Source organism: Procambarus clarkii, chromosome 6 (genome assembly GCF_040958095.1).
Source record: "Procambarus clarkii isolate CNS0578487 chromosome 6, FALCON_Pclarkii_2.0, whole genome shotgun sequence".
NCBI classification, from domain to species: domain Eukaryota; kingdom Metazoa; phylum Arthropoda; class Malacostraca; order Decapoda; family Cambaridae; genus Procambarus; species Procambarus clarkii.
In genome coordinates, this window is record NC_091155.1 from 16,769,080 (window position 1) to 16,792,226 (window position 23,147).

At 43.8% G+C, this 23,147-nt stretch overlaps 2 protein-coding genes across 2 annotated transcripts; one reads left to right on the forward strand and one right to left on the reverse strand.

The window, feature by feature from the left end:
* Positions 1-2,691: 2,691 nt before the first annotated feature.
* LOC123753896 (uncharacterized) lies at positions 2,692-4,406 on the reverse strand. The gene is made up of 2 exons (XM_045735848.2): positions 3,946-4,406; positions 2,692-3,366 (listed from the first exon to the last, which is right to left on the reverse strand). The coding sequence occupies exons 1-2, from the start codon at positions 4,105-4,107 to the stop codon at positions 2,842-2,844; spliced, it is 687 nt and encodes a 228-aa protein (XP_045591804.2). The 5' UTR covers positions 4,108-4,406; the 3' UTR covers positions 2,692-2,841.
* A 9,437-nt stretch (positions 4,407-13,843) lies between these two features.
* LOC123753898 (uncharacterized) lies at positions 13,844-15,297 on the forward strand. The gene is made up of 2 exons (XM_045735849.2): positions 13,844-13,981; positions 14,629-15,297. The coding sequence occupies exons 1-2, from the start codon at positions 13,844-13,846 to the stop codon at positions 15,145-15,147; spliced, it is 657 nt and encodes a 218-aa protein (XP_045591805.2). The 3' UTR covers positions 15,148-15,297.
* Positions 15,298-23,147: the final 7,850 nt, after the last annotated feature.

Sequence of the window (23,147 nt, forward strand, 5' to 3'; positions counted from 1 at the left end):
GACACATTCAGTTTCAGATGATTATAGGCACAACAACTGAGCACTGTATGTAGCTTTTTGCGGATTGAGGGAACAGTCCGAATTGTTTAGAATGGATCTCAATTAAATTTGAATAGAGCTGGGGGGACCATATTTTTCAAAGTTTTGGTGCAAAACATAGTAGCAAGTAGAACTATTCTTTCGTAAATAGAAGGTAATTAAAGATGCAGGTCGAAGGGTGAAGTGGAGATAGGAGAAAGACTGATGGGAACCTTACTGGGAGATAACAGACCTTACATAGTGGATAAGTAAAAATGTATGAACCTTACTTACACACTGGGTAAGCAAGTAAGAACCTTACTTGTACACTAGGAGGAAGGAACCTTGATCTTGATCTTGAGATGATTTCGGGGCTTTAGTGTCCCCGCGGCCCGGTCCTCGACCAGGCCTCCACCCCCAGGAAGCAGCCTGTGACAGCTGACTAACACCCAGGTACCTATTTTACTGCTAGGTAATAGGGGCATAGGGTGAAAGAAACTCTGCCCATTGTTTCTCGCCGGCGCCTGGGATCGAACCCAGGACCACAGGATCACAAGTCCAGCGTGCTGTCCGCTCGGCCGACCGGCTCCCACAATCCTACTCCCAGTGTGGCTAAATCGCTCTATGCCACAGCGGGTCGCGCAGGAGACGATTGGATTTTGATCTCTGTGCGAGTCTCCGTGGTGACCTACAGTCCTCAATTACGTGGAAAACTGTGCTTTCCATTATTCATTTCCTCAATAGCACTTCGAAAAGCTGTCTTTATGGGACTTTTGAAGATTTTGAAACACCCGTGGTTATGGGAGCTCCGAATTTAAGATCACAGCATACACACATGCATACGTGATCATGCATCCGGGGTCGTGGTCCTAAGGGGGGCCCGGTTCGATTCCCAGTCGAGGCAGAAACATATTTCAGAGTTTCTTTCACCTGATGCATCTGTTCACTTAGCAGTAAATAGGTTCCTGAAGGTTAAGTTACACAGTTGCTACGGGCTGAATCCTGGGGATTTATTCACCTAGTTGTGCTTGCGAGGGTTGAGCACTGGCTCTTTGGTCCCGCCTCTCAACTATCAATCAACTGGTGTACAGATTCCTGAGCCTATTGGGCTCTATCATATCTACATTTAAAACTGTGTATGGAGTCAGCCTCCACCACATCACTGCCTAATGCATTCCACCAGTTAACTACTCTGATATTGAAAAAGTTCTTTCTAACGCCCCTGTGGCTCATTTGGGTACTCAGTTTCCACCTGTGTCCCCTTGTTCGTGTACCACCCGTGTTAAACAGTTTATCTGTATTTACCCTGTCAGATCCTCTTAGAGTTTTGTAGGTGGTGATCATGTCTCCCCGAGCTCTCCTGTCATCCAGCGACGTGAGGTGCATTTATCGCAGCCTTTTTAACTCATGTTCTGGGACTTAGTTCTGGGACTAACCTAGTGGCATACCTCTGAACTTTTTCCAGCTTCGTCTTGCGCTTGACAAGGTACGGGCTCCATGCTGGGGCCGAATACTCAAGGATTGACCTTACATACGTGGTACACAAGGTTCTGAATGATTCCTTACGTAGGTTTCTGAAGGCTGTTCTGATGTTAGCCAGCTAGTGTCTTGTATGTGTGTGTGCTCACCTATTTTTACTCCCCTATTTGTGCCTGCAGGATCATGCGTTGGCTGTTGGCTCCTGTGTGTTGACCAGACCGCACAGTAGAAGGTGAAGGGACGACGACGTTTCGGTCCGTCCTGGACCATTCTTAAGTCGATTGTGATTCTCACAATCGACTTGAGAATGGTCCAGGACGGACCGAAACGTCGTCGTCCCTTCACCTTCTAGTGTGTGATCTGGTCAACATACTTTAGCCACGTTATTGTGACTCATCGCCTGCTCTTGCCTCCTGTCTTTATTGACTTTCAGTTGTTTAAAGCATTAGCTCCTGTCATACATCTCTATCATACCTAATGTTTAAGCTATGAATAGTGTTTGCTTCCACAATGTGCTCCTGTAGTTCATTTCAATTTCCCATCACTCTCAAGCTAAAAGAAAGCTTTTTAACATTTTTATGACTCATCTGAGTTTACAGCTTCTACTCGTGTCCACTTGTTCTGTTGGAATTCTATGTGAATATTTCCTCTATTTCCACTCTGTTTATCCCCCTAAGTATTTTACATGGTGCTATCATATCTCCCCGCTCCCTCCTTTTTTTTAATATCGTCAGGTTCAGTTCCATCAGTCGCTCTTCATATCCCATCCCATACAACTCCGGGACTAGCCACGTCGCAAATTTTGTAACCTTTCCAGTTCCATATGTGTTTATTTAGGTGTGGTCTCCATGCTGGGGCTGCATACTCTAAGACTGGTCTCACGTAGGAAGTGTAAAGCGCTCTGAATGCTCCTTTAATTAGGATTCTGAATGATGTTCTATCTTTTGCTAGCGTAGAGTACGCTGCTGTTGTTATCCGATTTATATGTGATCGATTTACTGATATGTGATCTTAAATCCCTTAAATTGCTTGAATATAGATAAGCTGATCGTCTATTTAGGAGTAATAAACGACAGAATTAACGTAACTGACAAGAATCTGTGAACTTTGCTGGTAATTGCATTTATCACTGCCTGTATTGCTGTAAAAAATAGTTAAACACAATAACATGAAACATGGTAATCAAAGACGATGTTGATATATACAAAAATTTATTTTAAAATACTTAATACTCGCATGAAAATAGAGATATTTCATTTTTTCTTAAATAAATTATTGAGGAAGTTAAGATAATGTCCGTCATTGTTTTTGTTCAGACGTCAGAGAGCGAGATTTGTGAGCCAATTAGCGTCCATATGTATCACCAACGACGCCATGACCACCCAGCCCCCCGTGGGAGCCACCAAAGCCCCCAGCACCGCCACCACCAGAGTGAAGACCTCCAACACCACCAGCAGATCCGAAGCCGCCTAGAGAACCAGCTCCGCCATATCCTCCGCCTCCTCCAAGAGAACCACCGGCGCCAAGACCACCTCCCAGTCCACCAGAGCCTCCACGACCGTGCCCGGAGCCACCACCGTAGCCGCCTATGGGAGCACCAAGGTTGAAGACGCTGAAGCCTGTCGCAGTGCCCTGTGGAGCTCCATAAGCTGGACTAGGAGGAGCATAGCCACCCTGCAGAGCACCGGAGGAGCCGCCAAATCCACCACCACCACCATGGGAACCTCCAAATCCTCCTCCTTGAGATCCACCAAATCCGCCTCCAAAGGATCCAAGCCCTCCTGAACCTCCGGAGCCGCCAGACCCATATCCCAGCTCAGCATGACACTGGGAGACCAACACAGCCGCAGCTACGAACAGTACTTGTTTCTGCAAAGAATTAAGGAAAAAATTAAAATTTATTGTTGGAAAGTATTTTTCTTTATATGGTAATAGATTTAACACTGCATTTTGTTTTGTCGCACTGTTTCTCTTGAGAGGTAAATATTTTATATAATTTGGTTATTAGATATTTGAACCGGTAGAACCAAATGACTTGTTTGTTTAAGAGGGAAATAAAGTGTATTAGAAGAAATTCTATTCTGATTATATAACATTTTGATTGGTTTAAATATATAAAGTGGTAGATTGCGGCAAGCCCGTATTGTCCCTAGTGAGTGTTGAACTGTTGTCATAACCTTTTGCTATAGTGTTTAACTTCCTTCATCCTAATCCTTCTATGTCTTTCTCTTTTTGCCTTAACACCTTTATTAAGTCTCACTCATTCTTCTCTTTCTCTCTCTTCATCTCTCTATATACTTTTTTCATTCGTTTCCGTTTTCAACCAATATTTCTTCTCTTCTCTGAACTTGGTCGATACTGAAGAAGGTCGATATTAGTGTTGGAGAAGCCCACATAGAAGACTGTACATAAGACGTGGCTGCTGCTGGAGAAGTTGGCGATGCTTACCATTGTGACGGTGTGAGAGGTACTGCTGAGGAAGCTCAAGTTGCACTCCTTATATACCAGCAAATAACACGCTCTTCCACAGGGGTTTGATGGGGCTGGAGACGCCCTTGAAGACCTATTTCCTGGGGTGACGGCCATCGCCCTCAGGTCCCTGGCTGACATGGATTACCAGCCGCTGAGAGAGTTAATTCTGCCTTGCTCGTGCGCATACAGTAAAATACAGACACACACATACGCGCAGCGCTGAATGACCTCACATATACTCCCACGTCTACACACTTGATGGTCACGCATACACACACTCAAATGCCCTGCTTCACAAACACTCATTTGAAAACACTCACACCTTAAAATGCAATGATGTTACCACACAGTAAATGCTTGTGCATTTCCGCCATGAATATTGCACGATACTCACCTCCTCTTTCAAGGCAGGAGAGATTTCCGAGTTAGAATAAATACAGAGAACATATACTAAACGCAATAGCATTGAAAATCGCATGAATATTATTCATATAACATATGCATGGACAATTCTCACTTCACAGGTCCCAAAAATCCCCAAAAAGATTTAGAGAAAAATAGAAGTACTAAAGCTACACTCAAAATGGTATGAAGATCAGATGCTCACGGCTCTTCAACCTCCTTCCACAAGCATGTAAAATATTGCCGGAACAAAAGTGGATGTTTTCAACAGGCAATCGGGCAAATTCCTTTAAGAAATACACGATCAAGCATGTTGTAATGGCCATGGCGGAGCCTGCGGGCAGCTGCAAGCAATAACCTAACCTTTCACTTTATCACCAAACAAGCCTGGCCCCAGGTTGGGCTTGGGGAGTAGAAGTACTCTCGAAATCGATCACAGGTAAGCTACAGGTAAAAAAAAATGTGCTCGATTAAACGTACGAGAACCTGACTAATGAAAAATTAATGATATAATAAAGAAGACGGGAAACAGTCAATCACTAGCCATCAGCTGCAAACTACTACTTGAATGAAGGATGTCTAACAGTTATGTCGTCTACCTCAACGAGGTAACTGTCGTTCGCTGTCAGCACATAACGTCACGCTAACGACAAGAGACATGGCGGAAGAATGCTCTTGAGACACTCAGATACTCCAAAGATTTTATGATTTAGAAATGAATGATTGACCAAGACATTAACAAGATATGAGAAGGGGAATATTCTCCCCCGCGACGGAAGACCACAATGAGCGGGCAGCGCTTCCAAGGATTGCACAAATGAGACGAATCATTGAGTAGGCATTTCATTTACAAACGTGCCATCAGTTGTCTACGACATAACTCCACATCTGCTACCAGTAGTCTACGACGAAGCACCAAACCTGCCTTCAGGGACCTAGAGAAAGACTCCTTCAGAATGATAGATACCACTTATGGGAGGCCAGCGTTTGGAGTACCACAGAAACGATGCTAGAGGTGAATTAATTTGCTTCCTGTGTCGTCCTTGGACTGACAGACAGATCTACCTGACAGGGCTAACCTAGAGTACAAGCCGAGAGGCCAAATTTAACAGAGCCTAATCTACTGTATAAAGTTTCGTGACGTTTATTCAAATAGTACTAATAGATATGACTAGTTCAAACAAAGAGGAAATGTTTAAACAAAGCAACTTGAGACAATAGATGTTTCCGTGGTGCGCGTGTGGCTGTAAGACAACACTTTTTAGTGAGCAGTGAGCAGGTGGAGAGAGCTACTGGCGGAGATATTGGATTGAACTCCATTAACACCGTCAAGAGTTGAGGCGATAAGTAGTGCGAGTTTGTGATGTCGTGACACTGAACGATCAGTATTTGGGACCGGACGCTTGACCATAGATGCACAGCTAGGGTGCATGTTGGGGAATCACACACACACACACACACACACAACAAGGGGAACAACAACAAGAAGCAACAGGGGAACAGGGAAAAGTTCAGGCGACGAAATGAAGGAAATGTTCGCCCAGTTTCTGGAGGACATCAAGAGTGAGATGCAGGAAATGATGCAGGAAATGAAGAATGAAATAAGCAACCTAAAAAGAGAGCTGACAGCAGCAAAGGAGGAGATTAGAGCCCTCAAAGAGAACAGTATCGATGCTGAGACTCAGATAACCACCCAGGGAGGTGGTAGTAATAGTACTTTGGAAGAGAATGCCACATTAAAAGCAACATTTGCAGAAATGCTAAAAAAAAACAACTCTGAAGTAATGTGTGCAGTGATGGAGGTAGCCATGAAAGCAGCCACCTCACAGGAAGCGGCACGCTCTACTACCCAGCTGCTGGAAAGGAAAAGAGCAGTGGTAGCTGTAGGTATTAAAGAGCAGGAAGGCTCTAATAGGAAAGAGTGGAATGATAAGGACAAAGCGGCAGTGAATGAAATACTGAAGGCACTAGACATGGAAGGGGCTGAGCATAGCATTGAGAAGGTTTTCAGGTTAGGCTGGTACAAAAAAGACCGAGACCGTGTGTTAAAGATAGTGTTTTCAAACGAGAACACAAAGGACACGATTCTAACAAAGAAAAGCCACCTGCAACATGTGGGAGAATTCAAAAAAGTATTCCTCCAGAGGGACATGACGAGGGAGGAGAGGGCAATGGCGGCAGAAGCAAGGAAGAAGCGCAGGGCGAGAGGGGAAAACCTGGAAACCACAGCTCCTAACACATCACCCCCAGAGGCGAGGGGAGAACCCACAACCAGCTACCCAGTAACACGAGCGGGGAGGGCAACCCCACAACCCTCCTCTGCATAGAAAACCCCCCTTTCCTTCCTGTCCTCCCGCTCCGTTCACCCCATACCCTTCCTGTCCTTCCCCCTTCACTTGACCCCCCACCCCTCATCCCAGTATCCTCTGCAACCCTGGCATCCACCTCAAAAATCCTCACACCCATGGCACAGCTTCCTCCACCAGCAGAACATTCACCAATTAGGAGATTTGAGAAGGGACAGAAGAAAGTGAGCCTCAAGGCAATGTACACTAACATAGATGGTATTACAAATAAGGCAAATGAACTTGGAGAATGTGTACAAGAGGAAAACCCAGACATAATAGCTCTCACAGAAACAAAGCTGACGAAAACAATAACAAATGCAGTGTTCCCACAGGACTATTATGTTATGAGGAAAGAGAGAGAAGGAAGAGGTGGTGGTGGTGTAGCTCTGCTGGTAAGAAAAGGCTGGGATTTTGAGGAGTTGGTTGTTCAGGGATGTGAAGGTTTCAGTGACTACATAATAGGAACAATAACAACTGGAGGGCAAAAAATTATAGTCGTAGTCATATATAATCCACCACCAAATGACAGAAGACCCAGACAGGAATATGATAGAAACAATATGGCCACCATTAACATAATAGAGAGAGCAGCTTCTGTTGCTAGCAGGAATGGATCTGGACTACTAATCATGGAAGACTTCAACCATGGGAAGATAGATTGGGAGAACAGAGACCCGCATGGAGGACCAGAAACAAGGAGAGCTAAGCTGCTGGACGTGGCAACAAGAAACTTTCTAAGCCAGCACATCAGGGATCCAACAAGAATGAGAGGAGAGGATGAACCAGCAATGCTTGATCTGATATTTACCCTAAATGAGTGGGATATAAGGGAAGTCAAGATGGAAGCACCCTTGGGAATGAGTGATCACAGTGTATTGAACTTTGAGTACCTGGTAGAGCTCGAAATTATCCCCCCCCCCCCGAAAAAGAACTAGGAAACAAAAGGCTGGCATACCGAAAGGGAAATTATGAGGAGATGAGAAGCTTCTTAAGGGAAATACCTTGGGACACAGTCCTCAGAGCTAAGTCTGTACAAGATATGATGGACTATGTCACCCAAAAGTGTCAGGAGGCAGTAAGCAGATACATCCCGGCCCAAAAGGAAAAATCCGAGAAACAAAAGAAGAATCCATGGTATAATAGGGCACGTATGGAAGCAAAGGTACTGAACAAAAGGGCATGGAGGAACTTCCGGAATAACAGAACACCAGAAAGCAGAGAGAGATACCAGAGAACCAGGAATGAGTATGTCAGGGTGAGAAGAGAAGCAGAGAAAAGTTATGAAAATGATATAGCAAACAAAGCCAAGACCGAACCAAAGCTACTTCACAGTCACATCAGAAGGAAAACAACAGTGAAAGAACAGGTAGTGAAACTTAGAACAGGCGAGGACAGTTATACAGAGAATGACAAAGAGGTGTGTGATGAACTCAACAAGAGGTTCCAAGAGGTCTTCACAACAGAATAAGGTGAGGTCACTGTGCTAGGAGAAAGGGACGTAAACCAGGCGGCCTTGGAAGAGTTTGAAATTACAAGAGAGGAGGTCAAGAGACACTTGCTGGATCTGGATGTTAGAAAGGCTGTTAGTCCAGACAGGATCTCGCCATGGGTACTGAAAGAGTGTGCAGAGGCACTTTGCTTGCCACTCTCCATAGTGTATAGTCACTGGAGGTCACTGGAGACGGGATACCTACCAGAAATATGGAAGACGGCGAATGTGGTCCCAATATACAAAAAGGGCGACAGGCAAGAGGCACTGAACTACAGGCCAGTATCCTTGACTTGTATACCATGCAAGGTGATGGAGAAGATCGTGAGAAAAAACCTGGTAGCACATCTGGAGAGAAGGGATTTCGTGACAAATCGACAACATGGGTTCAGGGAGGGTAAATCTTGCCTGACTGGCTTAATAGAATTCTATGACCAGGTGACACAGATTAAGCAAGAAAGAGAGGGCTGGGCGGACTGCATTTTCTTGGATTGTCGGAAAGCCTTTGACACAGTACCGCATAAGAGGCTGGTACATAAGCTGGAGAGACAGGCAGGTGTAGCTGGTAAGGAGCTCCAGTGGATAAGGGAGTACCTAAGCAATAGGAAGCAGAGAGTTACGGTGAGGGGTGAGACCTCTGATTGGCGTGAAGTCACCAGTGGAGTCCCACAGGGCTATGTACTCGGTCCTATCTTGTTTCTGATATATGTAAATGATCTCCCGGAGGGTATAGATTCATTTCTCTCAATGTTTGCGGATGATGCCAAAATTATGAGAAGGATTAAGACAGAAGAGGACTGTTTGAGGCTTCAAGAAGACCTAGACAAACTGAAGGAATGGTCGAACAAGTGGTTGTTAGAGTTCAACCCAACCAAATGTAATGTAATGAAGATAGGTGTAGGGAGCAGGAGGCCAAATACAAGGTATCATCTGGGAGAGGAAATCCTTCAGGAGTCAGAGAAAGAAAAAGACTTGGGAGTTGATATCACGCCAGACCTGTCTCCTGCAGCACATCAAAAGGATACCATCAGCAGCATATGCCAGGCTGGCCAACATACGAACGGCATTCAGAAATTTGTGTAAAGAATCATTCAGAACTTTGTATATCACATGTCAGGCCAATTCTGGAGTATGCAGCCCCAGCATGGTGTCCATATCTAGTCTAGGATAAGACTAAACTGGAAAAGGTTCAAAGATTTGCCACCAGACTAGTACCCGAGCTGAGAGGTATGAGCTACGAGGAGAGACTGCGGGAATTGAACCTCACTTCGCTGGAAGACAGAAGAGTTAGGGGGGACATGATCACTACATTCAAGATTCTCAAGGGAATTGATAGGGTAGATAAAGACAGGCTATTTAACACTAGGGGCACACGCACAAGGGGACACAGGTGGAAACTGAGTGCCCAAATGAGCCACAGAGATATTAGAAAGAATTTTTTTAGTGTCAGAGTGGTTGACAAATGGAATGCATTAGGCAGTGTTGTGGTGAAGGCTGACTCCATACACAGTTTCAAGTGTATATATGATAGAGCCCAATAGGCTCAGGAACCTGTACAAAAGTTGATTGACAGTTGAGAGGCAGGACCAAAGAGCCAGAGCTCAACCCCCGCAAACACAACTAGGTGAGTACACACACACACATACACACACACACACACACACACACACACACACACACACACACACACACACACACACACACACACACACACACACACACACACACACACATTGTGTTTGTCATACATCATATATATGTTGAAACGTATTTGAATTTAGCCACTTTTCCGTGAATTCCAAGCCCCATAAATTGATGTCTGAAAAGAAGAAGGAAAGTCGACAATTGTCGTGGAGTGGCACTGTGACCTTAACCTTCTTCACATGAAAATGGTCTCAACTTTTCAGTCACAAATTGCATCTTTCCATAGTTTACTATAAAGAACACAATCATTGTTACGACCTTCCTTACGTATACAGTATTTGTGTGCTCGAGGGCGTGTGTTTGTGCTTTTTTTTGTTAAATTCTCACATAGTTGAATATTTAGGGAAAGATTCGCTTCTTGAGCCATACATCAAGAAGCGAATGAACCATGAGCCTTGAGCCTAGTTCCTGGTGCGTTTCTACCACCTGGCGGTTCAGTACTGTGTTAATAAACTTGCTTCTCAAGCAGTGAGTGATGGCTACCCCCACCACCGGCTAGGTGAAGCTCGTTCCACTTGCTTACCAGTCCCAATGTTACGAATATTTACAAACACATGTCTGGCTTCCTTGTGTATACAGCTTAAGCCTGAGCCTCTGCAATTTATTAGTCCTTATGTGGAAAACACAAACTCTATTATCATTGTCCCAAACGATTATATTTGTTTTACATGTATTCCTTGTCGCCTTCATCTCTTCAGTGGATGTCAGTTTTAATTCACACAATCTATTATTTGTCTTGTTATAAATATTTGAACCCTCCAGAAAAGGTCATTGAGCTTTACCAGGTGTGCGTTCCATACAATAGCTTATATAAATTAGGTTATGTGGTACAACTGATCAGTAATGTGAAGGGATGAAGAGTATTACAGGTACGTTGAACATTAATATCCTAGGAACCTGGGATGAAGGGTAACATATGTAAGGGGGAAGAGGAACTGAAAACTCACACCCCAGAAGTGACTCGAACCCATACTGCCAGAAGCACTGCAACTAATGTACAGGATCCCTTAACCTCTCGACCAACACGACCGGACAAAAGAGGATGGTAGCCGAGGCTAATTCCCCATCCCTCCGCCGGCACTCTATTGGTAATCTTGGGCATGGTATTTTATCAAATCACCTTCTTCTTTGCCTCATTCCACTCATCAATTAGCCTCAGCTACCATCCTCTTTTGTCCGGTCGAGTGGTTAAGGGATCCTGTACATCAGTTGCAGTGCTTCTGGCAGTATGGGTTCGAGTCACTTCTAGGGTGTGAGTTTTCAGTGGCATATATGCCTGGAGACCGTTCAGGCTTGTTCGCATTTGTGTTCCTCACGTGTGCCCCAAAGAATGAGGTGATTTGATAAAATACGTGATTTGATATATATATATATATATATATATATATATATATATATATATATATATATATATATATATATATATATATATATATATATATGTATGTCGTACCTAGTAGCCAGAACGCACTTCTCGGCCTACTATTCAATGCCCAATTTACCTAATAGGCCGAGTGATTTTCTTTATTTTCAATAAATTGTTTCCAATTAGTTTATTTGAATTATTATTATTATATTATACTAGCTGTACCCGACCACGCGTTGCTGTGGCTCAGCAACGCGTGTCCGTTACTGAACCACGACAACCTTCCTCTGTCTCCCAGTCCTCCCCCCCATTCCCCATGTCCCGTCCCCTCATCCTCCCAACCATTACTCACCCGTCCCCTCTTCCTCCCAACAATTCCCCTCTTCCCTGTCTCCTCGTCCTCCCCTTCCCCGTCCCTTTGTCCTCCCCAACATTCCCCACTCCAGCGTCCGTTCATCCTAACCATTCCCCCACTCCATCGTCCCCTCGTCCTCCCCACCATCACCCACTCCCCCATCCCTTTATCCTCTCTACCATTCCCGCCTCCCCCGTCCCCTCGTTCTTTCCACCAACCCCCCACTCCTCTGTCCCCTTGTCCTCCCCAACATTTCCCACTCCCTCGTTCGATACATTCCCAATATTTCGATGCATTCCCGATGCAATATTTCTTTATGTGAGGAAAATGTTCACAGTTCAACAGTGTTCATCAATTTAGGAGAGGTCAAAGTACTGAAACAAAGGCTGCAGAAGCTTGTCGATAAAACAAACCAAGCAGAAGAAATAAACATTAGCTACAAAAGATGCACAAAAAATACCGGATGTTAGTCGATAAAATTGGAAATATCGAAGAAGAGATTTTAACCCAAATTCAGTAAGAATTTATAAACAGGAAGGAGCTCCAGGTACCTAAAATGATATCAAACAAATCACTAAAGGAACACGAATCGGGAAAAAAGTATAACAATACACAAACGAACGTGCAAAGGAACACTAATATAAGAACAGACGTGCAAAGGAACACTAATACAAGAACAGACGTGCAAAGGAACACTAATATAAGAACAAACGAGCAGAGGAATACAAAAACAAGAACAGACGTGCACAGGAACACAAATATAAAAACAGACGTGCAAGGAAACACAAATATAAGAACAGGGGAGCAGGGGACTATAAATTCCATTTAACGCAAGGAGGGACGCACCAATGAAAAAAAATAGGTAATAAGGGAAGTTGCAATTGTTGTACTAAAATACTGTGATTTATTTCCCCCTTCGAAGGTTGAGGTCACGGTGATACTCCAAGATAATTGAGGACTTTCCTTCTTTTTTCCTGTCTATTCTTCTCTCTCTCTGATCCTTTCTCTCTGTTCTTCTCTGTCTGTCTGTCTGTCTCTCTCTCTCTCTCTCTCTCTCTCTCTCTCTCTCTCTCTCTCTCTCTCTCTCTCTCTCTCTCTCTCTCAATCATTTCCCATATTATATGCCTTTAGTATTTCTCCTGTAACAGTTCAAGATGTCTTCTCTGCCAATTTGAGGTTGGGGGTTCTATGTCGGGGCTGCATATTCTAGGAATGGTGTCATGTACATGATGTATACTGTTACGAAAGCGTCTTTATTTAGATTTCTAGAGGCTAGTCAGCCGCAGGGCCATTTTAGCAGCATTGTCGGCCCTGGGCAAAGAAATTCATCGGGACCCATTATCCATTCGATAGGACCCACCCATTCCTCAAAGTGCATGATTTCAGTCAGATAGTATGCGCAAATTATTTGTATTATAGAAGGAAGTATTTGGGGAAGGATGAAGGGAGGGGGGGGATCGAACTGTCGTCTTAAGTAACCCCAGACGATCGGTTTCAGTAGCAGGCTGGAGGCACCGAGCTGGTAACCAGTCCACGTGCTACTTATAACTCGCAACACTTTGGTGTAGGTAAAGAAGCTCTACCTTCAAAAACATATGGATAGCTAAGTACTGTAACGTGATATGTCTGAAATCTGTTGATACTAAAAATATAATTCGAAAAGGGATTTAAATCCCAGGCCTTTCCGGTGGAAGGTCGAGTAATTATCTCTGACAATATATCCCTCATGAACAATATGGCAGGTGAGGACTCTATAGGCTCCTCACGATTCTAAGGACCCAATGTGCTAATGCGTTAAGACGTCGTTGTCTTATCGTAAGACGTTCGCCTGTTTCGAGTTAGACATAGACATAGGCGTTAAACATAGGATATATTCACATGTCTCTCTGATGGTTTACAAATTCGCTGTTTTCTTCATTTGAGTCTGAAAAGTTGATATTTTTAACTGTTGATTTCCTTGCTGGTCTTCTTTCCTCTATCCCCTTTTCTATTGTCCTACACTTACTGGCATATATTTCCAGTAATTGTCTGTTCGAACAACTCTGCAGCCTATCCCATGATGGAGTTTTTTGCATTTTACATCCGTCGGGTATTACCGTGGAGGACATTCAGTGCTGCGCGTGTGTGTGTCTGTATTTTGCAGTAAGCGTACAAGCAAGACAGCATAACTTAGCGGCTGGTAATCCATATCAGCCAGGGGCCTGAGGGCGATGGCCGTCACCCCAGGAAATAGGTCTTCAAGGGCGTCTCCAGCACCATCAAACAACTGTGGAAGAGCGTGTCATTTGCGGCTATATAAAGAGTGGGACTTGAGGTCCCTCAGCAGTACCTCTCACACCGTCACAATGGTAAGCATCGCCAACTTCTCCAGCAGCAGCCACGTCTTATGTACAGTCTTCTATGTGGGCTTCTCCAACACTAATATCGACCTGCTGGACCAAGTTCAGAGGAGCAGCGAAGAAATATTGACTGAAATCGGAACTATGTTGATTAATATCGAGAATTGTTCAAAATAAATGTTGTTCTAGGGAAAGGGAATGCCTGCTTAGCATTATGAAGTGAAAAACAAAAGAGATGCACAAAGAAAAAGAGATAGAGGGGTACAGAGAGACATAGAGACTTATCAAATGAGCATTTGGAATTCAGTTCAAATTATGATATTCAGTGTATGTGATAAAGTGGGAATCCTAATTGGTTAATTGAATTTCACATGCGCATGTAATAAGATATGTGACTGATAGGCTGCCGCCTTACGCATTTAGACTAATCACAAGTTAGTTTAAACTATGGGATGGAACGTGTTTATTATTCCTTACCTGAAGCGTAATCTGGCTAAATATCCCGACATTTCAAAATCAAAAGTTTTTAAATTTGGTTATGATAATGGTAATGTTAAAAATACTCCCAAATAATATATAATCATTTGCTTCTAAATAACAAACGCACAAGAATACGCCGTAAACAAAACAGTGATTTTTTCCGTAATTCTTTGCAGAAACAAGTACTGTTCGTAGCTGCGGCTGTGTTGGTCTCCCAGGGCCATGCTGAGCTGGGATATGGGTCTGGCGGCTCCGGAGGTTCTGGAGGGCTTGGATCCTTTGGAGGCGGATTTGGTGGATCTCACGGAGGAGGATTTGGAGGTTCCCATGGTGGTGGATTTGGCGGCTCCTCCGGTGCTCTGCAGGGTGGCTATGCTCCTCCTAGTCCAGCTTACGGAGCTCCACAAGGCACTGCTACAGGCTTCAGCGTCTTCAACCTTGGTGCTCCCATAGGCGGCTACGGTGGTGGCTCCGGGCACGGTCGTGGAGGCTCTGGTGGACTGGGAGGTGGTCTTGGCGCCGGTGGTTCTCTTGGAGGAGGCGGAGGATATGGCGGAGCTGGTTCTCTTGGCGGCTTCGGATCTGCTGGTGGTGTTGGAGGTCTTCACTCTGGTGGTGGCGGTGCTGGGGGCTTTGGTGGCTCCCACGGGGGGCTGGGTGGTCATGGCGTCGTAGGTGATACATATGGACGCTAATTGGCTCACAAATCTCGCTCTTTGACGTTATGACAAAAACAGTGACGGACATTATCTTAATTTCATCAATAATTTATTTACGGAAATATGAAATACCTCTTTTTTCATGCGAGTAATAAGTATTTTTAAATAAATGTTTGTATATGTCAACAGTGTCTTTACTTACCATGTTTTATGTCATTGTGCTTTAATTTTTTCAGCAATATAGGCAGAGATAAATGTAATTACCAGCAAACTTCACAGATGCTTAAAAGATACGTTTATGCTGTCGTTAATTACTCCTAAAACAGATGATCAGTTTATCTATATATTCAAGCAATTTTAGGAATTTTAAGATCACATATCATTAGTATTAAGCATTATCAATGCCTTTCCATTGGAGACTTTCAGCGCCGTGGAGAGGGGGGGGACCTGCTGCTTGGATAACAGCTTCTCCCCCGTAACAACCTACCCTGACTTTGCGCCCTGGTGAGGCCACTCCAGACCAGGCCGACATCAGTGCGCAACTCAATAGTCTCCTGAGACTGATGGATGCCTACTACTACTACTACACACAAACACAAACACGCACATCTTGGTCCTCGCGGCTAAGTCCTAATTCTTCTGTTCAACCAACAGTAAATAGGTACCTGGGAGTTAGACAGCTGATACGGGCTGCTTCCTGGAGATGTGTGTGCGTGTGTTAGAGACAAATATATGTAGAAGAAATAATAAAGGAAAAATGAATTTGATAGAAAGGAGTGGTGCAAGAGCTAATATCTATATTCTGCAGATACACACACACACACACATACACACACACACACACACACACACACACACACACACACACACACACACACACACACACACACACTCACACACAGGCTTCAAGAAGACCTAGACAAGCTGAAGGAATGGTAGAACAAATGGTTGTTAGAGTTTAACCCAAGCAAATGTAATATAATGAAGATAGGTGTAGGGAGCAGGAGACCAGATACAAGGTATCATTTGGGAGATGAAATTCTTCAAGGGTCAAAGAGAGAGAAAGACTTGGGGGTTGATATAACGGTAAACCTGCCCCCTGAAACCCATATCAAGAGGATAACATCAGCGGCATATGTCAGGTTGGCTAAGATAAGAACGGCCTTTAGAAACTTGTGTAAGGAATCATTCAGAACTTCGTATACCACATATGTCAGACAAATCCTGGAGTATGCGGGTCCTGCATGGAATCCATATCTAGTCAAGGATAAGACTAAACTTGAAAACGTTCAAAGGTTTGCGACCAGCCTAGTACCCGAACTGAGGGATATGAGCTACGAGGAGAGACTACGGGAATTAAACCTCACGTCACTGGGAGACAGAAGAGTTAGGGGGGACATGATCACCAAATACAACATTCTCAGAAGAATTAGTAGGGTAGACAAAGACAGACTATTTAACACCAGGGGCACACGCACTTGGGGACACAGGTAGAAATTGAGTGCCCAAATGAGCCATTGAGACATTAGAAAGAATTTTTCAGTGTCAGAGTAGTAGACAAATGGAATGCATTAGGAAGAGATGTGATGGAGGCTGATTCCATACACAGTTTCAAGTGTAGATATGATAGAGCCCAATAGGCTCAGGAACCTGTACACCAGTTTATTGACAGTTGAGAGGCGTGACCAAAGAGCCAAAGCTAAACCCCGCATGCACAACTAAGTAAGTACACACACACACACACACACACGCACACACACACACACACACACACACACACACACACACACACACACACACACACACACACACACACACACACATAGGATTTCTTCCTGCCCCAAGCAGGCCTGAGCAAGACCTAAGCCCTCAATCCCCCACTCCACCTCCCCCTGAACCCCTGGCAACTACCTCACAGGAGGATGAGCCTACCCACGTAGCAATGACCATGGAACAACTTCCTACACTTGTGGAGAGTGAGGGTGAAATTGGATATAAGAAAGTGAGCTTCAAGGTAATGTACTCAAAGATTGATGGGATTACCAATAAAGCAAGTGAATTGGCAGAAAGGGCGCAAGAAGAAAACCCCTGATGTAATAGAACTCACGGAAACAAATTTGTCAGGAGTCATAACAGATGCTGTGTTTCCAAAGGACTACTATATAGTAAGGAAAGAGAAGGAAGGGAGAGGAGGTGGAGGAGTGGCCCTGCTGATAAGGAAGGACTGGAGTTTTGATGAGATAGAAATTCCGGACTGTGACGGGTTCAGAGATTACATAACAGGAACTATAACAATGGGTGGACCTAAGATAATAGTGGCAGTCATTTACAACCCTCCCCTAAATGACAGAAGACCTAGATATAAGTTTGATAGGAACAACATGGCAACCATTAATATAATAGAGAGAGCAGCTTCAGTTGCCTGCAGGAATGGCTCAAGACTCTTAATTATGGGCGATTCAACCATGGAAAGATAGACTGGGTGAATGGGGCCCCACATGGTGGAGCAGATACGTGGAGAGCTAAACTCTTGGAAGTGGCAACAAGGAATTTTCTGACCCAGCATGTCAAGGAACCCACAAGAGTGAGAGGCAATGAAGAACCAGCTAGACTCGACTTGATATTCACCCTGAATGAGTCAGAAATAAGGGAAGTCAAAGTTGAAGCCCCCAATGGAATGAGTGACCACAGTGTACTGATTTTTGAGTACTTGGTGGAGGTAGGGATAACCTATCCAAGGATGGGAGCGGAGGGAAAAAGACTAAATTACCGAAGAGGAAAATATGACGAGATGAGGAACTTCCTCAGGGGAATACCATGGAAAACAGAACTTAGAGACAAGAATGTGCAGGTCATGATGGATTTTGTCACCCAGAAGTGGCAGGAAGCTGAAGACAGGTTTATCCCCATCCAAAAGTAGAAAAACGAAAAACAACAGAAAAACCCATGGTTTAACCAGGAATGCAAGGTAGCAAAGCAACTGAATAAAAGAACATGGAGAAACTACAGAAATAACAGAACACCAGAGAGCAGGGAGAGATACCAGAGGGCCAGAAATGAGTACCTCAGAGTGAGGACTGGAGTTTTGATGAGACAGTTTGAAAATGACATAGCGAGTAAAGCCAAGACTCAAATAAAGCTGCTCCACAGTCACATCAGGAGGAAAACAGCAGTGAAGGAACAAGTGATGCAACTGAGAAAAGGGGAGACCAGATACACAGAGAATGACAAGGAGGTGTGTGAAGAATTCAACAAGAGATTCCAGGAGGTCTTCACAATAGAACAAGGAGAAGCTCCTGCACTAAATGAGGAGGAGGCAAACCAAGCAACCTTGGAGGAATTTGACCTAACCAGGAATGAGGTCAAAAGGTGTCTGCTGGAGCTGGATGTGACAAAGGCTGCTGGGCCTGACAGAATCTCACCATGGATACTAAAGGAAGGTGCAGAAGCACTAAGTGTGCCACTCTCTATGGTGGATAACAGGTCACTGGAAACAGGAGACTTACCAGAAAGTTGGAAGACAGCTAACGTAGTCTCAATATACAAGAAGGGCGACAGGCAAGAGGCACTGGACTACAGGCCAGTTTCCCTAACTTGTTTACCATGCAAGGTGATGGAGAAGATCGTGAGGAAAAGGCTCGTAAAGCATCTGGAGGGAAATAACTTTGTAACACACCACCAACATGGGTTCAGGGATGGTAAATCGTGCCTCACAGGTTTAATAGAATTCTATGCCCAGGCAACAAAAATTAGGTAGGAAAGAGAAAGGTGGGCCGACTGCATTTTCCTGGACTGCCAAAAAAGCCTTTAACACAGTACCCCATAAAAGGCTGTTAAAAAAGTTGGAGCATCAGGCAGGAGTAAAAGGTAATGTGCTCCAGTGGATAAGGGAGTGCTTAAGCAACAGGAAACAGCGAGTAACGGTGAGGGGGGAGACATCAGAGTGGAGATGTCACCAGCGGAGTCCCACAGGGCTCAGTACTTGGACCCATCCTGTTTCTAATATATGTAAACGATCTTCCGGAGGGTATAGACTCGTTTCTCTCAATGTTTGCTAATGATGCAAAAATAATGAGAAGAATCAAGACGGATGAAGATAGACAGAGATTACAGGATGACCTGGACAAACTGGAGGAATGGTCTAGAAAATGGCTGCTAAAGTTTAACTCAGGAAAGTGTAAGGTAATGAAATTAGGCGAAGGGAGCAGGAGGCTGAACACAAGGTACCATCTGGGAGGTGAAATCCTGCAAGAGTCAAATAGAGAGAAAGATCTGGGGGTTGATATCACACCGAACCTGTCCCCAGAGGCCCACATCAAAAGAATATCATCAGCGGCATATGCTAGACTGGCCAACATAAGAACTACCTTTAGAAACTTGTGTAAGGAATCGTTCAGGTCCCTGTATACCACTTATGTGAGACCAATCCTGGAGTATGCAGCTCCAGCCTGGAGTCCATACCTAGTTAAACACAAGACAAAGTTAGAAAAGATCCAGCGGTATGCCACCAGGCTCGTCCCGGAACTGAAAGGAATGAGCTACGAGGAAATGCTAAAGGAGCTGAACCTCACATCCCTGGAAAACAGAAGAGTAAGGGGAGACATGATAACCACCTACAAAATTCTCAAGGGAATTGACAGGGTGGACAAAGACAAACTCTTCAGCACGGGAGGGACACGAACAAGGGGACACAGGTGGAAACTTAGTACCCAAATGAGCCACAGAGACATTAGAAAGAATTTTTTTAGTGTCAGAATAGTTAGTAACTGGAATTCACTAGGAAGTGATGTGGTTGAGGCTGACTCCATACACAGTTTCAAATGTAGATATGATAGAGCCCAGTAGGCTCAGGAATCTGTACACCTGTTGATTGATAGTTGAGAGGCGGGACCAAAGAGACAATGCTCAACCCCCACAAGCACAACTCTGTGAATAAAACTGGGTGAATACACAAGTACCATGGAGGCCACGGTGGCTGAGTGAACAGCGCTTGGGATTCGTAATCCTAGGTTCTGGGGATCGATCCCCGGCGATGTTTGAAACAAATGGGCAGTGTTTCTTTCAACCGGATCCTCCTGTTTACCTAGCAGTAAAAAGGTACCTGGGAGTTAGACAGCCGTTACAGGGTGCTTCCTGGGTGCGTGGGTGTGTGTGTGTGTGTGAAAAAAAAAGTTGACTGATTGATTGTTGAGAGGCGGGCCAAAAGTGCCAGAGCTCATCCTCCTCGCAAGCACAACTAGGTGAATACACACAAACACAAGGTTCAGATGTATTCCACCAGGCTAGTCCCCGAGCTAAGAGGAATAAGCTATGAGGAAATATTACTGAAACTGAACCTCACGACACTGGAAGACAGAAGAGTTAGGGAAGATATGATCACTACCTACAAAATTTTCAGGGGAACTGACAGGGTAGATAAAGATATACTGTGTAACACGGGTGGTAAGCGAACAAGGGGACACAAGTTGAAACTGCGTACCCAAATAAGCCACAGGGACGTTAGAAATTTTTTTTCAGTGTCAGAGTAGTTAACAGATGGAATGCATTAGGAAGTGATGTGGTGGAGGCTGACTCCATACACAGTTTCAAATGTAGATATGATAGAGCCCAGTAGGCACAGGATCTGTACACCAGTTGATTGACAGTTGAGAGGCGGGACCAAAGACCCGGAGCTCAACCCCCGCAAGCACAACTACAACCTCTTAAAGTATTTCTTCTCTTCTTTATTGATATAAAGGTGATGAAGAGAATCAAGACCCTCTAGAATTGCAAGAGGTCAAATGAGGGATTAAACAAGTCGGAGGTATGGTCCGACTATTGTATTTCATTTTCATCAAAATACGATCAATTATTAGAACAATAGAACAAGATAACAGCTGGAAGGGAAGAACGTACCTGTGTCAATGAGAGAACATGTGTAAGCATACATTAAACCGAGCATATCTCCAAACGGATATATAAATATAACCACATCAGCAGATGCTAAGCTAGCGAGGATTAGGACAGAGTTCAGGACCCTAAACAAAAATTCTTAAAACAAAAACGCTAGTATCAGTAGAATTTAGAGTTTGGATATCCAGTCCAAAAAGCACAAAACAAAATTGAAAGATCATAGAATTTTGCATAAGACTAGTCCATGAATTGAGAGGGGACTGAACGTAGTTACTCTATCAAATTTAAAAAATAAGAAGATGATCCCGACATATAAAATATTCAGTGGTATGTGTGAAGTAGAGACATGTTTATGTTGATCAGTAACACACTAGACAACATGCAACGAAGGCAGACACATATGCGTCATAGGACAGTGGGGGAAGCTTTTCGGCGTCAAGGAAGTCAATGAGTCGAAGAGTCTCTGATGACGCAGGAGGTGACGCAGGTGGTAACACACTGTGCGTCGTGAGTAAATTGACCTGAGTTTGAGCTCTGGTCAGAGAGGGATTTACTAGGAGCCATTAATTAAGTGTTCGCCTGTGTTCACCCAGTAGTAACTTGGTAACTATCTGTAATCCAATTTGCTGTCTCGTTATAGGGCAAGGCTTACCATGAGCTATGGGAAGAGAAGCTCTGACCCGGCTAACAGGAGTCAGAAGTCATCTTGTTCCTGTACCCACCTGGAAAAAAACTGATAGGGAAAATAGTAGTGGCTACCTCCATCTATTTTTTTTAATAAGCGAATTAAATTGTTCAGTTCTTTGCATTAAATGCTTTAAAGTTTGAATGGTGGGACCCAGGAGCTACAGCTTGTTCTTGTGAATCTGTTAGTAACACACACACAGAGACACACACACTCTCGTGTTATTACCGTAAGTGGATGAAAAGGTCACATCATTATCGAGTGTTATAATGTCCGAGAAAGATATTGATAAGAAAATTAAACTGTAAGAAAGCTAGCGTAGTATATGAAGAGATATATGTCGGCACTGTGACCAGCTAGCAGGCATTGTCCTCTATTGGTGACCTCAGGGTCACCAAGTGATGAGATCTCAGGGCTAGAGCTGACGATCTGAATGTTAAACCTTGTGAAGAAAGCAATGGCTCTACCTGATGCAAGATAAATTTCTGCAATTATTATCTTCTAGTATAAAGATAAAGCAGTGAAACCTTCTAGAATAAATATAAAGACGTGAAACCTTCTAGCATAAAAATAAAGCAGTAAACCTTTTTAGTGCAAAGTTGAAGCAATGAAACCTTCTTGCACAGAGATAAAACAGTGAAGCCTTTTAGTATGAAGATAAAGCAGTGAACCGGGTTCCCAAATAATAACAGTTGCAAATGGTGCAACAGATAATAGGAGGAAATAGGGCATAGACGGAAAATAAGAGCAAAATACAGGAAACAGTAAAATAGGGTTAGAGAGCTTATTACAGTGTGAGCCTAAGGAACGCCCTTAAGAACCGAGCAACAGTTTCTTGAATCAGACACTTGAAGCGGATAAGTGAGGTGTTTGGACCTCCTTAATACGGATAAAGATGAGATGAAAGACGTTGCCCGTGCCACCTCTTTGGTAGTATAATCTTCATAACTCAATGTCTCACTCTAATTTTACGGCCTTTTCATGCCTGTGCCATTTCTTGGATGGCTAAATTTTCACAAAACAGAAAATATCTCACTCTTATTTTACTTGCTATTTATGCCCGTACCACCTCTTGGGTGACTTAATCTTCATCAATTAATCGACGAAAAAGCCTTATGGAAGAAATTAGAAAATGATGTGTATGTTAGAGGGTCAACACTGAAAGAACTATGTGGTATATTAGAGGATTTGCAAAGTATTAAGGGGCATGGTAGATCATTGACAGGTAAAGTGTTACGTGTTGTATTAGAGGATCTACAATGAAAGTATTATGTGGTATGTTGGAGGATCCTCAGTAAATGTACTATGTTACATCTTAGAGGATCTTCAGTGAGCAAGGAATGAGTGATCGGAAAATATTGCTTTATGTGAGGAAAATATTCACAGTTCAACAGAGTGTTCATCAATTTAGGAGAGGTCAAGGTACTGAAACAAAGTCTGCAGAAGCTTATCGACCTAA